At 38.7% G+C, this 15846-nt stretch overlaps 1 protein-coding gene and 1 pseudogene across 8 annotated transcripts in view; one reads left to right on the forward strand and one right to left on the reverse strand.

Annotated features, from left to right (window-relative positions):
* Nucleotides 1–1269: 1269 nt before the first annotated feature.
* The window catches only part of CACUL1 (CDK2 associated cullin domain 1), a 67206-nt gene continuing 52629 nt past the window's right edge, over nucleotides 1270–15846 (reverse strand). For all 7 annotated transcript variants that reach the window (XM_054243356.2, XM_054243357.2, XM_054243359.2 and 4 more), the window contains 3 exons: nucleotides 13264–13402; nucleotides 6620–6663; nucleotides 1270–6206 (listed from right to left, as the gene is read on the reverse strand). In XM_054243356.2, coding sequence (XP_054099331.1) covers nucleotides 6166–6206; nucleotides 6620–6663; nucleotides 13264–13402 — 224 coding nt within the window. In that variant the 3' untranslated portion in view covers nucleotides 1270–6165. The remainder of the gene's footprint in view (nucleotides 6207–6619; nucleotides 6664–13263; nucleotides 13403–15846) is intronic.
* On the forward strand, nucleotides 12056–12581 carry LOC108587770 (large ribosomal subunit protein eL21 pseudogene; annotated as a pseudogene). The gene has a single exon (XR_013525139.1). The product of XR_013525139.1 is annotated as a large ribosomal subunit protein eL21 pseudogene (transcript).

A 15846-nucleotide genomic window follows, 5' to 3' on the forward strand; every position in this document is an offset into this window, starting at 1 on the left:
GAAGAAATAAAATTCACACACACATGCAGCTGGTTCTAGTAGAAAAGTTTTGTATGTAGTAAAAAGCAAACTGGCTAAAGGGAAGAAAGTTTAAATGGCGCTGTGGGAAAGGGGAGTGAAAAAGGAAATTGCCAGGTGATTTAAATGCAAAGGAAAACAGAAAGTCACTGAATTCTTCCATATGTGGTAACCAAAAAGTAGATACATCACAACAGAGCTGAGGTCAAAAAAATGGGAGGGATAAGAACCGGCGTTCTGAGAACACTGTAGGAAAGGACACTTCTGGAGAGACAGCAAGAGAAACTAAAACCATAAAGGAAGGTCACAAATATCCCAGGGGATGATACTAATTTCACAGCAAGAAAACACAATGGGTTATAAAAAAGCACAGTATCAATAAATGCAAACAAAAAAATACCCTACGTCCAAAAGTTGATTAAAGGCCCACAGAAGAAACTGTAACAGTGTTAAAAACTACAACTACACTGTTACCCATATCCTCCATACTATAATAATGGAATAGATATGACCATATGTATATTGTTACACAGTTGTTTTTTTAGCATTGGTATGGACCAAGATCAACACTCACCCTGCAGGAAACTGTGGTAACAGACGTGTTCGGTGTGGCTATCATTTATGAGGCATTATTAATATGCTATAAGCAAAATCAAATGTTCTATATAATAACAAATTTCCAGTGAACCAGGTATTAAGGCCAAGGACATCTGTACAGGCTTTATAACATAACAAGGCCAAGAACAACTGTACAAGATTTATTTCATTTACCACAATGTTTTAGAGTGATAGTATACACCCTAATACAGAAGGAGTAATTCAAAATCCACCAAAAGATCAAGAGCCAAAGTCAGTGGCTATGTATCCCAGGTCAATAGGAGTTTCATCCACCATTTTTCCTTGGATTAATGAGGTGATACACAGAACACCCTGTGTGGAGCTCACTATGACTTCTGACAAACAAGCGCCACCAGGCACAAGACTTCGTTGCTTCATCCTTGCTCCAGCTGTGCCAGTGAGTGGCAAAAGCCTCCTGCCTGTGCTTGCCCTCCAAATTTTTCATAAGCATTCCTGTTAGTAGCCATAGTTCTCCCTGACTTCACATTTGAATAATTTATCTGAAGTGCATGGCTGTAATATTGACAAACAGGACTAATGAGAGTAAATTGCCGTCTGTTTAACAAAACACACTCTGAGAATACCCACAGTCTTACTGCATTTGGTACATAGTCACAACATTGAAATGACATGTGAGAATACAAAATATTTATTTTTTTTCAAACCACAGAATTCTTAACCCCAGAGCCACCCTATAAATTGCTCAGAATTGTAAGCCATTAACATTTTTCTAAACGATGCAGTCTAACCAGAGATGAAGATAATTTCCAATCAGCAGGGATGGAATATATACTAGATTCCCCTAAGAATGAAGCTCAAATTAGCATTTCCTTTAATTCTCCCATAGCCATTCCATCAACAGAAGCAGAAACAGTACAGTATTTATGCCACTCAGCTCTGAAAAGAGGTTCAAGGTGGGTCTTGGCCAGTAGAGGAGGGAAGGTGGCTGGGACTTTAATCAACAGTGAGGACAGAGAGGAATACTGTCTTGGAAAAGAACAGAGTTCCTTTCAATATATTCTTGTGGCCAGAAACTGGGGTGAATAATTTCAATGGGGTAATGAAAGAAATAGGAGAGCTATTTCTCCATTTTAACTTTTGACAAAAGTTAAACTTTCTCCATTTTAACTTCTGACAAAAGTTAACTTCATTTATACAATCGTATTGAAAACGGTAATCACAACCAAAAAGGTCCTATAAACCTGTAACAGATGTCAAAGGGATTCACATTCTGACCTTGAATTTTAAGGACCCCTTAAAAGGCCTAGACTCAGATTAAAGTAAACATAATATTCCAAGCTAAAAGAGGCACCATAAAAAAAACAACTCAAAACATCCAAACAATGGCCAGATGACTAACGTAGGGTTTTTGTTTTGCTTTTTAGTTGCAAAGCTTTTCAGTGTCTCAGAGTAGTGTATGTTCATAAAACAATACTCAGTTATTTTAACAGCTGCTTATGAAACAATGGAATTTTAACTCAAGGGCGATGCCTCTTGCATAATAATCACAGGAATAATTAACTGCTATAAAACGGGGGAAAGTAGAAGGAAATACAACCAGACTCAATAATAAAAAGACAAAATCTGGAAGGGTTACTCTGCTTAAAGAGAGATTAACCAGGATTATTTAAATACTATAATACAAGTGCTCCTGCTCAATTACAGCTGCAGAAACCAATTTAGTTTGCCAGATCACCATTGCCTTTGCTAGTACACGTACAGACCACTACTCGGAAGTCATCCTTTTGTGCTGAAAAACATTCAAATCCCTTGTTCGGTCGGTACAGATTAATGCGAGGTGATGCACATGCAAACTCTTCCTGAGGAATTTATGTGTGCAAATCCGCAACCCGACAGCATGTCATGCAGCAGGGGAGTTGTAGCTGCACAGGTCTGAGCACTGGTGACGGATGTGCAGTATTCACCCCATGGAGTCCTTTCTTCTGCAATCTCATCTACCCACAAATTAGCTTTCACCCTGAACCCCAAAGAAAGGGAGGGTAATTGCTGCAAATTTGTTAAAGGGACAGAAGAAAGGTAACTTGTCTACAAAATAATGCACAATCCATGCATCGGGGTTTGTGTCTGTTCTTACTAACCTTGCCTAAGAACTATCAGGCTCAGAGTCACAACACCAGGTTTTGTTTTCTGCCCCACAAAAAAACAAAGTAGTAATTCCTGTTAGGTTAGGGTACAGCTGTGACAACAAAGGTCACGAAATGACAATGTTACTGAAGCTTAAGGCCAACCTTTAAAATACGTACCATCTCTACTTTTAGTTATTTATTTATTTTTTGAGATGGAGTTTCGCTCTATTGTCAGGTTGGAGTGCAGTGGCACGATCTTGGCTCGCTGTAACCTCTGCCTCCTGGGTTCAAGTGATTCTCTTGCTTCAGCCTCCCGAGTAGCTGGGACTATACGTGCATGCCACCACGCCCAGCTAATTTTTGTATTTTTAGTAGAGACAGAGTTTCACCATGTTGGCCAGGCTGGTCTTGATCTCCCGACCTTGTGATCCACTCACCTCAGTCTCCCAAAGTGCTGGGATTACAGGTGTGAGCTACCATGCCCAGCCACATGTCATTCGTTCAAGATAACTAACCTGTCTTTCCTTTTAAGGATTTAGTTGGAGGCTGCACATACATACTGTCAGTTTAAGCAAATCAGCCATGTGTTGGCTAACCAGACAATCAGCCTAAATGTACAAGTTTCCATCTTCAAATGGTTTGAGCCTTTAGTGATGTAGTACAAAAGCCCGTATGTAGTTAGGGTAGAAAAACCATATACTAGCAAGAATACAAGAAAACAAGCCAGGTGCAGTGGCTCATGCCTGTAATTCCAGTACTTTGGGAGGCCGAGGCGGATCACCTGAGGTCAGGAGTTTGAAACAAGACTTTTATGAACTGGCCAGCATGGTGAAACAGTCTCAACTAAAAATGCAAAAATTAGCCGGACGTGGTGGTGTGTGCCTACAGTCCCAGCTACTTGGGAGGCTGAGGCTGGAGAACTGCTTGAACCCAGAAGGCAGAGGCTGCAGTGAGCCGAGATCGCACCATTGCACTCCAGCCTGGGAGACAGAACAAGACTCCATTTCAAAAAAAAAAAGGAAAAAAGAAAAAAAAATACAAGAAAACAGAAGAAAATACTGTCTGGCAAACTGTCAATATAAAATGAGGAAAAGGGGGAGGAAATCTTATTTCTTCTCATAATACAAACTAACAATTTTATTAAGAATCCCAATAAATCAGTGAAGTCTATTTCAACTCAAACAGGTCCTTCATACTGCGATTTACCTCAAGAGGCCAAGATGATGGGCAGCCAGCACTGGGAGACTATGTACACCCTTTCTACAGTGCCTTCCAGTCAAGGTTTTGTTACACCAAGCCCTGACCCATAGCCAGTTGCAGTCACTGTGCAAAAATTTAGAGAAACTAAATTTTGCAAACTTTACTTTGCCCACTTCTTAATAAATATGTAGTAAAAAGAATATAAAATATCCCTCCATGAACTTAAAAGCATCCAAAGATTTTAATGCCAATTCATATTATACTGTAATGCTTTAATAGGGAATTTATTTTCTAAGAATGATCTCCCCCAGAAAAAGCATTTGGGCATATTATTAGGATACTGAATACCTTGTCCACATTCAAAGAAACACTCCAGTTTTATTCCTTTTAGAAAAATTATTCAAACCACTCAGACTTGAGTTCTAGGTGTTACTTATAAGCCTGCAGCAAGCATTCCATTGAGAAAAGTAAAATGTGAATGTCATGATGAATGAAATTCTCCTTGATACTAGAATGTTACTGGTGTGGCAACTCAAACTGTACAGGTCGTAGTGAAAGCCTGTGTATGTTCCTAAGTAATTCAGTGTTCATCGATGCAATCTGGGATGCTCAGAGTGAACTGAATCCAATTAAAGTCCACAAAATCCACCAACTCTGGTTGATAAGTACTTTAAAAAATAAATCTGACAACCTTTACCTTCTCTGCGTAACAGTTTTGCAAAACAATGACTTCTATTATTGGGTGACTTACTTGCTCCCAGTATCCCACTTCTAACTCTCCCACCCCATACCGCTCCCCGAAAAAAATGACAAACTGAACTGGCAGTCAGCTGTAGGAAAAGCTGCAGACCAGACATGCAACAGCATCCCTGGGAGGTTTCTTTTCCCCCGCAAGTTCTCTGAAGAGGTAAATACTATTAGTCTGATGTAGCCTAGTAGAGTGAAGCCTATGCTCAATTAATATTCAAGCAACATTGAGAAGAAAAGGATTTTTCTCTTGCCACATCTATTTTTCTTGGCCTTTCAACAACAGCTGTAATAAGCTTCAGAGACTTTTATGAAGAACTAAAAAGCACTGTGGATGTGGAGAAACAGAAACTACAGCTTTGCCACAGCTGGAAGGGAGCCTCAGGACAGCAGTGCTTCTTCTTCCCTATCGCACTCAAATACAATATTCAAATGACACGATCTCACTCATTTACCATGAAGCAATCAGAAACCCCACACCACTGAGTATATTTGGATTTAATAACTGTATCTGCTTCCTGGAGCATCACAAGAAGTAGCTCTCAATAACATTAAGGGGAGCTTCAGTGCTAAAGTACTACCCATCCCTAAACTAGAGTGCTGCCAATACTACAGCAGCTGGTGACATCATGTTAAGTGACAGAGGGAATGGAAATGCTCTATGAGAGTTGGTCCCCAACATTTACATGAATATGCTCTGGTTTACCAGGGGAAAATCTGACCAATGTGCAAGAGGTTTCTGTTTCCCACTTAATTAGCATCCTGCTACAGAGTCACACCTGCCATCTTAGTGGGTGAGTTTAGATACCATACACTTCTCCAGGAGGCATTTTTTCTCCAGGAGGAGTTTGACAACATGGTCACACAGTTGCAAAGTGCACAAAGCTCAAGGCACAGAGTAGAAAACAGTTGTGAACTGATGGGGGAAAGTTCTAGCAAAAGCAAGTTAGCATTTTCCTTTAACAAGAGTTTCTAATGCTAAACAAAGACCAACTCTTTTAAAAGGGGTTGTTTTGGTTATGGGTGAAAAATACTGCATTGTAATGATCTGCTTGGTTTTAAAGCAAAAGAGATCCTGACGTGTGAAACCAATACACCGAAATGCCAAGTCCACAAATGAACAAAACAAGTGCTTAAAAAAAAAAAAAGATTCTTCTGCTCTTGTATTTTTGGAGGAAGCTGCTGATTTTGGCTGCCAGGTTTCACTTAGAAATGGTCACTTTCTGAGATGTTTTTTCCTCACAGAATCTGTAGATAAATGCATTAAAAGATTGTCCCATTTCAAAATCACCCCCAAGTCTAGCAGCAACATTTTTTTTTTTGTTTTTTGTTTTTGTTTTAAAATTACAAACCAAGTAAGAAGTCCAATATCCTCTTCCACGGACAGCTTTGTGACAGAGCTCCTGAGTGTGTGCAGCCCCACTGTGCTCTGAATAAGTCTCTGAAGCTCCAGTGTGTCCTCTTTTCGGGAAGGAAAGCATATTCAATACATTCACTATCTGTACCCCCTGGAACTTGCACATGCTGATGAGCTGTCTGAAAAAAATACCAGAACAGGGAAAAGTATGAAGACCAGACAGCATTGGATAATGGCAGCAATGTGTTTAAACTCCCCAAATAAAGGCTTAAAAAAAAAAATCCTCAAAACCAGTGGTGTGGAGGTAAGTAAAAGGGAACTGAGTTTCTTAAGAAACTGAGACTGGACTACAGTCTCATCCCAGTGGAAACCAAAGAACCTAGCTAGTGGCCTCTTGCCAACTCCCTGGGAACCGTCACTCTCAGCTGGAGCTGCCACAGCTTGCAGAGCAGCGTGACCTTGATTACAAGCAGTGCCTTATGAGAACATCATCAAGAACAACATGGGTATCATCAGATTCTATGCACCGTTATCACCACTGGCTGCTTCACATCACAAAACCATCAAGACGCGAAGGAACATCATTACTTACTATAAGCCAGCTCATCCCCAGCTCTCTTCCGGGACTGGTCACCTCTGGGAATAAGAGAAGAAGGGGCAGTTAACAAAACTAACTGACTTCACATCAAAACAGGAGGAATGCATAAATATATGTGATAATAAAATTATGGCAGACATTTCTGTTCTAACCAAACAACCTATTTAAAAATACACATTAGACATCTTAGAATCTTGATGTACCTCACTATGCTTTTGCAGATGGAAGAACATGAGCACCTATATTGACCAGCTCATCCTTAAACACCTATGAAAGTTCTAGTTCCACTTTAGAGTTAAGAAAAAAGAGGTTCTGACTAGGCCCTACGCTACCTACAAATCCTATTTTTGTCTCTCTGGCTTCTCAGACAGTGAGAAATGACTCAATGCTTAAGTAATGAGTAGTAATAACTACTCACTAGCTTTTCTTCCTCAGCATTTATAAGTTGATTTCTTCCTGAAACATGATTTTTTTCTCTTTAGGCTTCAGTGATGCCACAGCACATGTTCCTGACCTTACTTCACCCTGTCTGCCATCCTTTTCCAATCTCCTTTGCTGGCTCTGCCCAGAGCTCTGTTGCTGGCCATCTTTTCTTCTCCATTTGCATTCTTCTTAGTCTAGGATGGTGATCATACATTCTCTCCACAAGCCAGAGGCTCCCAGATCTACAGCTCTAGGTCTGCCTTCCTTTCTACACTTCATATCTGCAGGGCCAACTGCCTCATTACTATGTCCATTTGGATGATTTATATATACTGGCAAGTTTACCATGACCAGAATATAATGCTGACTCCACTCCATCCCCAATTCTTTCCTCAATCTTCCAGCTCAATTACTCAAGCCCAAAATCCTTGGTCATCCTCTCTTTTCCTCACTCTGGAGCATTCTGTCCCAAAACCAATCACTCCTCATCAACTCCACTGCTACGATCCCAAGCCAGTCTTCTCTTCCCTGCACAACTGCACGAGCCTTATTTATCAGCCCAGACAAGAGCCAGAGTGGTCTCATATAGAAGATAGATTACTTCAAGCCTCTCATGAAAGCCCTTCAGTGGCTTCCCACTACAGTTAAAAACTAATTCCAACTCATCCTCCAGCCCTGCAACACAGCTCCTGCCTGCTCTCACATCACTTTGCTCCACTCTCAGCCTCTGTTCACTATACATCAGTCACCCTGGCTCACTGGCTGTCCCCTGCACATCAGCACTTTACTACTAACTACTGTCTCTGACTATGACGCTGTCCTCCCCAGAAGGTGTTACATCACCAAGTTAGCTGGAAAAAAACCCCCACACATGCCCTGGTGACTCACTATCCTAACCTCTGTTTCATTTTCTTCATAGGACTTATTATTCAATATTATTTTTTTACAAGTTTATTATTTACCTCAACAACAAAACATAAGTTCCATGAAAACAGGAACTCGGCCTGTCTTGTTCACCCTACTGCCTAGTAGAGTGTAGACAATAAACATTTGTTGACTTGACAAAGTAGTAATTTATAAATAGTCTCATAAATTATTAAAATGCTAACCAAGGTGATTATTTCCCGCTTTTGATTAATCTTCCAGATACTTTCCCATTTTCTTTCTCTGGTTATGTTTAGGACCAGGGCAGAAACCTTTTGCTAAGCTGAGTAAGGAGCCTCAATGACTGCCAGAAAGAGAACACACCACAGGACCTCTGAAGGGTTTTTCTCTAGGCACCACATTCAGCACAAACTAGCCTTCCATGGCCAAAAGAGCTCTAACACTTCTGTTAACACTACACCTAGTCAAAGCCTTCTTCCATTGTGATTTACATTAGTATCACAGTTGCATTTGCCAAATATTCTGAAACAAGTTAATGATTCAAAAGGAAGAGAACCTCGACTTTTAGACACAACCTTCATTTCCATTCCTCAAAGGTCAAATAAAAACTGAATATGCAATTATGACAGGAGAAAAATACAGATGTGAAAACGAGAGGCAGGAAAAGGAATATCAGTGTGGTATATGCAAGAGGCTGCTGAAGAGATTAAGTCCAGAACTCTCTCTCAAAACCAGACCTCACTACAAAACAAAAAAAGCCCAAATTTTGGTGTCACCCTTTTTTAGCTAAAATACCTCTGTTCTTACCTTGGTTACTTAAAGCTAGTGGTTCTCTTCTGTAGTATGATCTTTGACAACAGATACCAAACTTCCACCCCCAACCAGTCAATTCAATTATGTAGGTAAGAGATAAAAAGAAACTATTGCTTTTAGCTTATATGTTAATTCTAGCCTACCCTATATTTTCATGCACCTAAGGATTACATTTCACAAAAATTCCAGCTCAAATGAGAATCTGTCCACTACGAAAAAGGACATGTTTGACAACATTCACATTAGTTTAAAACAATTCAAAGACTTACTCTGTGCCATCCACATGAAAGCTGTGTGTTGCCTACTGAGGATCACTGCGTCAGTTAAGTTCATCATCTTACATGAAAAAGCAGCCCGCAACACTGAACAGGAATTGTGTGGTTGTTCAGGCATAAACCATAAAATGACTGCTCAGAACAGGCAGAAACAGATTTCTTAAGACAGCCTATACTATATTCTCTTTTTTTTGGCATCAGTAGACACCACTGTTTCCAAAATTATTATTCCTAATCAAGTAACAATCAAGGCATTAAGTTGGATAGGACAGAATGTGGACGGTCCCTGCACGAGAGCAGAGGCAGGCTTTCCATAAGAGCTGCCAAAGATGACGTGCGCACATCCTTCCTGGCCAGTATGAGTAAGCTCGGAATTAGATACGAGAATGTCTGCTTTGGCAGGCTTACTCTGTGCAAGGTACCTGTCAGAATAATGAGACAAGTTTGATCAAGTGTTAATTATAAAAATGGTCCAATTAAGTTGGTAAAATAACATTTTATCACCCCTTGGAATACTGCCTAATATTTAAATCTCAGCTAGAAGTTTTATATAAAATAATTCCATTGAGAAACAAAAATTCCTATTTATACCAAGACATTTCCCTGAATATAAGCAACCTGGACATGGGCTGAATAGTGTCATGTTAGTCCTTCATGTACAGAAGCATGCTACTTGAGGTTATTTACGGAGGCAGTTCCTCATCTCATCCCAAGCAAATGTGACATAAGGGCTACTGTAAACCAACCAGCCCTGCACCCTGTTCTCTTATTCTAGTACCAAAACTAGGATTAGAAAAATGATTCTAGGCATGTTTAAACAATTGTACACATTGCTCTGGGAGGCAAACTCAAAATGCTCAAAATTCACAAGAGCTATATTCCTATACTGCTTCACAAAAATAAGTTTTCAGAAGGCTCTCTCTCTCTTAAAAGGTATAAACTCATCCTAAATTAAGAGCAAATATTTAAATAAAACATGAATATATGAAAGTATAAAGACTTCAAAATTAGAGTAAGCCTAGGAAAAAACCTAAATATCACACTCAGATTACTTTGCATTTATTTAGGAACAGTGGGCCAGGTGCAGTGGCTCACACCTGTAATCCCAGCACTTTGGAAGGTCGAGGCGGGTGGATTACTTGAGGTCACAAGCTTGAGAGCAGTCTTGCTAACATGGTGAAACCCCATCTCTAGTAAAAATACAAAAATCAGCTGGGCGTGGTGGCACATGCCAGTAATTCCAGCTACTTGGGAGGCTGAGGCAGGAGAATCGCTTGAACCTGAGAAGCAGAGATTGTAGCCACTGCACTCCAGCCTGGGCAAGAGTGAGACTCCTTGTCATGAAATATGTATACATTGACTGCAGAGGGTGGCTCATGCCTCCAATCCCAGTGCTTTGGGAGGCTGAAGCAAGAGAACCCCTTGAGCCCAGGAGCGAAGACCCTGTCTCTACAAAAAATTAAAACAATTAGCGGGGGCGCTGTAGTCCTAGCAACTCAAAAAAATTTAAGGAAAAACTGTTAGCTATAATTCAAATACATAAACCACAAAAAAACTTGTGAAAATCAGGTACTTCTACATAGCAAAACAACAGAAAACACTACCATAAGCAAAAGCTAACTGAGAAAAATGTCTTATCTTGGACAAAGAATCAACGTCTTGACTATAGAGATTTCCTAGAAATCAAGAAGACTAAAAGAAAAGCGAGCAAAGGACTTTAAACAGGCAGTTTGCAGAAAAAGAAATGCAAACATAAGAAAATATGCTCAACCTCACTCCTAGTAAGAAATGCAAATTAAATCCATTCTGAGTAGTTACTCTTCACCTACTGGGTTGGCAAAAATACAAATGTGTAACAACATACTATATGCAAGGCCACAAAGAAAAGGAACTTTCCACCTTTGCTGGTGGACAGGCAAAGTGGCATAATCCCCTGTGGAGGTCAATTTGGCAAAATTAATCAAAATTACAACTGCATTTTCTCTTAACCTAGACATCCCACTTCTGAGAATTCACCCTCCTAAAACACCTGCAACAAGTACAAAATAATACAAGGTGATTTACTGCAGCACCGCCTACAATAACAAAAGACTAGAAGCAACTCACGTGGCCATCTACTGGGGACTGGTTTTGTCTATACACACAATGGAATGTGTAAAAAATACAAATATGGACATATATTGTGTTTGCTTGTATCTATATTAAAACGCGAAGGAATCACAAACATAAAAATGGTTACTTGATGGGGTGGGGTACACAGGGAGACAGGTGGGAGCAAAATTTCTCAATGTATACTTTTTATATCATTTTGATTTTTGAACCACATGTTAGTCTTGAAAAATAAAAATATGGCATTAAGTGGCCTCATTCTGTGTATGAAAATAATACCACTCTCTTTCTGCTAGAACTTACTACAATTCATGTGAGGAAATATATGATCCCTTGACACCAAAGAGAAAAACTATTTGCATTCCAGCATTTCCCACTAGCCCTTCTTCCTCCTAGCCACAGAAAGCCAGGTCTCCCAGGCCCATCTCCACAGCTTCACTGATCCCTTCCAGTGTAAGCTGTCAAAGATGGGGTAAATGACCAGTGAATTACTCACTGCCTCCCCATCACACCAGTACAGATGTTGCCAGGACAGAAAAAGGAAATACCAGTCCAGGGACCAACAAATTACCTGCTTTTTGTCCCTAATCTTAGACTTAATAACAGTGACCCCAGCCAAGGCTTGTTTTTCTGAAACTCAGTTTGGCCTCAGACCCTTTGAAAAAAAATCCCCATCCCCAGCTCTAGCCAGACAAGTGAGTCAACACTCAACCTTCTGTTTTTTTTTTTTCTCTCAGTTGTGGCATATACCTTTGCAAATATCAACCTACTATTTATAGACACAACTATGCCTAAGATACCTCAAGTGTATTCCTTTCCACAACTTTCTTCCTTACTGTCAGGAAGCCAAATGAGAGAAGATACACAGAAGTATCTAGACGTGCTAAGAGTAAGGATTATAAAAATGCAAGATAGCCTTTTGGCCGGAACCGCCATCTTCCAGTAATTCGCCAAAATGACGAACACAAAGGGAAAGAGGAGAGGCACTCGATACCTGTTCTCTAGGCCTTTTAGAAAACATGGAGTTGTTCCTTTGGCCACATATATGCGAATCTATAAGAAAGGTGATATTGTAGACATCAAGGGAATGGGTACTGTTCAAAAAGGAATGCCCCACAAATGTTATCATGGCAAAATTGGAAAAGTCTACAATGTTACCCAGCATGCTGTTGGCACTGTTGTAAACAAACAAGTTAAGGGCAAGATTCTTGCCAAGAGAATTAATGTGCGTATTGAGCACATCAAGCACTGAAAGAGCCGAGATAGCTTCCTAAAACGTGTGAAGGAAAATGATCAGAAAAAGAAGGAAGCCAAAGAGAAAGGTACCTGGGTCCAACTGAAGCGACAGTCTGCTCCACACAGAGAAGCACACTTTGTGAGAACCAATGGGAAGGAGCCTGAGCTGCTGGAACCTATTCCATATGAATTCATGGCATAATAGGTGTTAAAAAAATAAATAAATAAAAGACATCTGGACTGTTAAAAAAAAAAAAAATGCAAGATATTACTGTGCCCTTAAATGATTTGGTGATATAGGCTATTTTTCTCATAGGGAATCCCCAAAATTTTATAATAATGCGTTTTAGTTGAAAAATGCACTCTACAAGCCTTTCTGTGATATGACGATGATAAAGAAGTATAAAAAATTTAGAAAAATTATCAAAACCAAAACAGGCAAATTTTCTGGGCATACAAAGAGATGCCCTACTTTTTAAAAAGAAACCACTAGACTTTAGGGCAAAAGGGGAAGTATGAAGTGCAGTATTTAAAGCCTCTTTGCTAGGTCAGTCACAAAGTACATTACACCAGATCATAAAAGTTCTCTAATGTTTCTCCATATGCACAGGACTAATACAAGAGATCAGAGTTAAAAGAGCTCTTGGAGCTTGCCCACCTAACTGCTCGCCCAGTGACAAATCTCTTCTTCAAAATGTATGTAAATGAAGAGCAGCTTCCACAATCAAAGTCAAGCTTCAACATTTCTACAGACAGGGAGCTAATGTCTTCCTGCAAGCAGCAGGACTCTTGGCCAGTCACCTCCCATTCTGAGAGCCTTAACATTTCTCCCCTCTCAGGCCAAACTGGCCTAAGGAAATGGACATATTTGACCACTAAAGGAAAAAAACAACTTGCCTTGTAAAACCATTCTGTATAAGTTCTCTTTGAAGTTTCTGATCTTGAGCAGCATATTCAGACAGTTCAGATTCCACGGCCGGAGGGAGAATATTTGGAATAAATTTAGAAAATAGAGTTGGAGCCATCTGAACCCACTCTGTGAGGAAAGGAAAAGATTCATTAAGGAAATCAGATAAACACATTAAATTAAATAGAAAAGGGAAAGTTTTCTTTTGTTTAACGAATAAAAATAAGCCAAATTTAAAGCAGGAAAAAAAATTAGTGCAATCCCATTCTGGTAAAGAACATACTAAGCAGTTAAATGTCCCTTCTAAAAAGAATTTTAGTATAAAGAAAGACATTTTAATATTTTAAAATTTAAAAGCATTCAGTGAAAATCCTTAGAAAATTTTTGAACAAATCTTATAGAAAATTATGGAGGAAAACATGAATGAGATTATCAAACAATTCTGAGTGGAAGGGACTTCCACTGAGAAGTGGAAGGGAGGCTGGTGGGTGGAAATATCAGCCTTATTAGCCATTAATTAAAACAACATATAGCCCAAGAATAAGACAGTACAAATAATACATATTAAAAAAGGGCAACACCAAAGGTAGCAGGGACTGAACATTTAATAAGTGGGCTAAAGGTAACTGGTCAGTACTTTGAAAATATTTTTTGACCCATGTTAAATTACAGCAAATATACATAAACAACAGTTAAAAAAAATGGTTATTAAATTATTTTTTAAAAGATCAAGACACTATAGAAAATAAGGCAAAGAAGTCACAGGAAAACAATTGTACCATGCATGACAAAGACGAATTAGTATCTTTATTATAACAAATATGTACAAATCAGACCAGATAAATGAGTGAAAGAACCTGTAAGCATAATATAAACAATAGCCCTGTTAATACTTTAAAAAAAAAATCAAGCTAACATAAACATATTCTCTCCCTTTTATTCAGTGAAAATTAAAGAGAATAGACACCCACTTGTATCAAGGGCATGGGGAAACCAGTATTTCCCTTTCTTGGTGGTGGTGGTGGTGGTCCTCAAATAACACTATTATTCATTCTGAATTGTTTTTTTTTTCCTCTTGGAAAACATTTCGGCTGTACATGTCAAAAACTGTAAAAATATCAATGCTCTTGAATCCAGTAAACCCACTTTAAAAATAATAATCTGAGTAAATGACTATAAATCAGGAAAAGTCACATTTGGTCTGTGGTAAGTAAAAAAGTGACAGTTAAAAGGAAGTCACCAATCCATTCAGTCACCCCCTGGAGAAACTCATGGCAAAATGTTTTCCATAGGTCCCTCCTTCCAGCCCAACTCAAATATGGATTCAGTAAGAATCTCAATATAGTGTGACGGGGAACTACTTAACAATCAGGCAGAGCAGGCAAAGTCAAACCCATGTGCCACAAAATAAAGATGAAGAAACAAAGTGTGTGTATTAAATAAAAAAAGGGCAAGATAGGATTGCTGGAACTATTTCTAAAGACTGGATGCCAAAATTGGTAAGTCATCAGAAGCTCCAAGGACGATAGCCCAGGAATCTAGAGTTTAAAAAGCTTTCTTAAGTGATTCAGATGCAGTCATACAAAGACCAGCACTTGAGAACTACTGCAGTGGAACAAACTTTCCTTCCAAAATTCAACTTTTAAAATATTCTAACCTTAATCTGTCAGGTAGATAAAACTGCTTTAATAAAGCAGGAACATAATGGGTACTGGCAAGACATATAAATGTCAAAATATGTTTTAAAGTATCTCAGAAAATGCGCAAGGCAGCAAAAGGTTAGCATGTGATAAAATTCACCTTTTCAAAAGGACAATTCTCAAATACAGAATTCTCCTTACAAGTAGTATAAATCCTGTTACAAGAGCTTGAACCTGGATAAAACAGCATTTAGATAAACATGTACTTACAATATTTTCCTGCCTTTAGTGTTTAACTTTATTTTGCAATTTTGTTACTTATGATAAAAGCCAGAGCTTATAAAGCTGCCTACTTGGGAGGCAGAATTTGTCATACTGCACTTAGATGCTTTCAAAGGAAAAAAAATCATTCACAACCTAGTACACACACACAATTTCAGGAGCCATCTGCATCTCACAGCTGTAAAATTCTAAGAAACTAGATATAGAAAAGTATCAGTTTATTGGACATATGCAATAAAATATCTTTACTACTTTATACAAATAATTTCTGTTAAAAAACAGGGTAGAGCTCAAAACCTAGATCCAAATTTAAGTAACAATAAAAAAAAAAAATTCTGAATACTCTAAAAGTCATTCGCTATTTAAAGTAGCCTAAGAAGGGATTTTTAAAATCAGTCTACCCCAGTTCCAGTTTTCACTTGATTTCCATTTTAGCTCGCTAAATTCTGACATGTCATTTAAATTAATTAAGCAAACAATTAAGCCATCAATTAATTAAAATAGCCATTAAACTCAAATGGATAGTAATAACAGCAGTTAATGTTTGCATGCTTATTATGTTATCAGGTACTGTGCATTAATCTCTTTATATCATATTTTATTTCGTTTAATCCTCAAACAAAAGAATTTCACAAAAAGGTAATTACTGTC

This window comes from Callithrix jacchus, chromosome 12 (genome assembly GCF_049354715.1).
Source record: "Callithrix jacchus isolate 240 chromosome 12, calJac240_pri, whole genome shotgun sequence".
In the NCBI taxonomy this organism is placed as follows: Eukaryota; Metazoa; Chordata; class Mammalia; order Primates; family Cebidae; genus Callithrix; species Callithrix jacchus.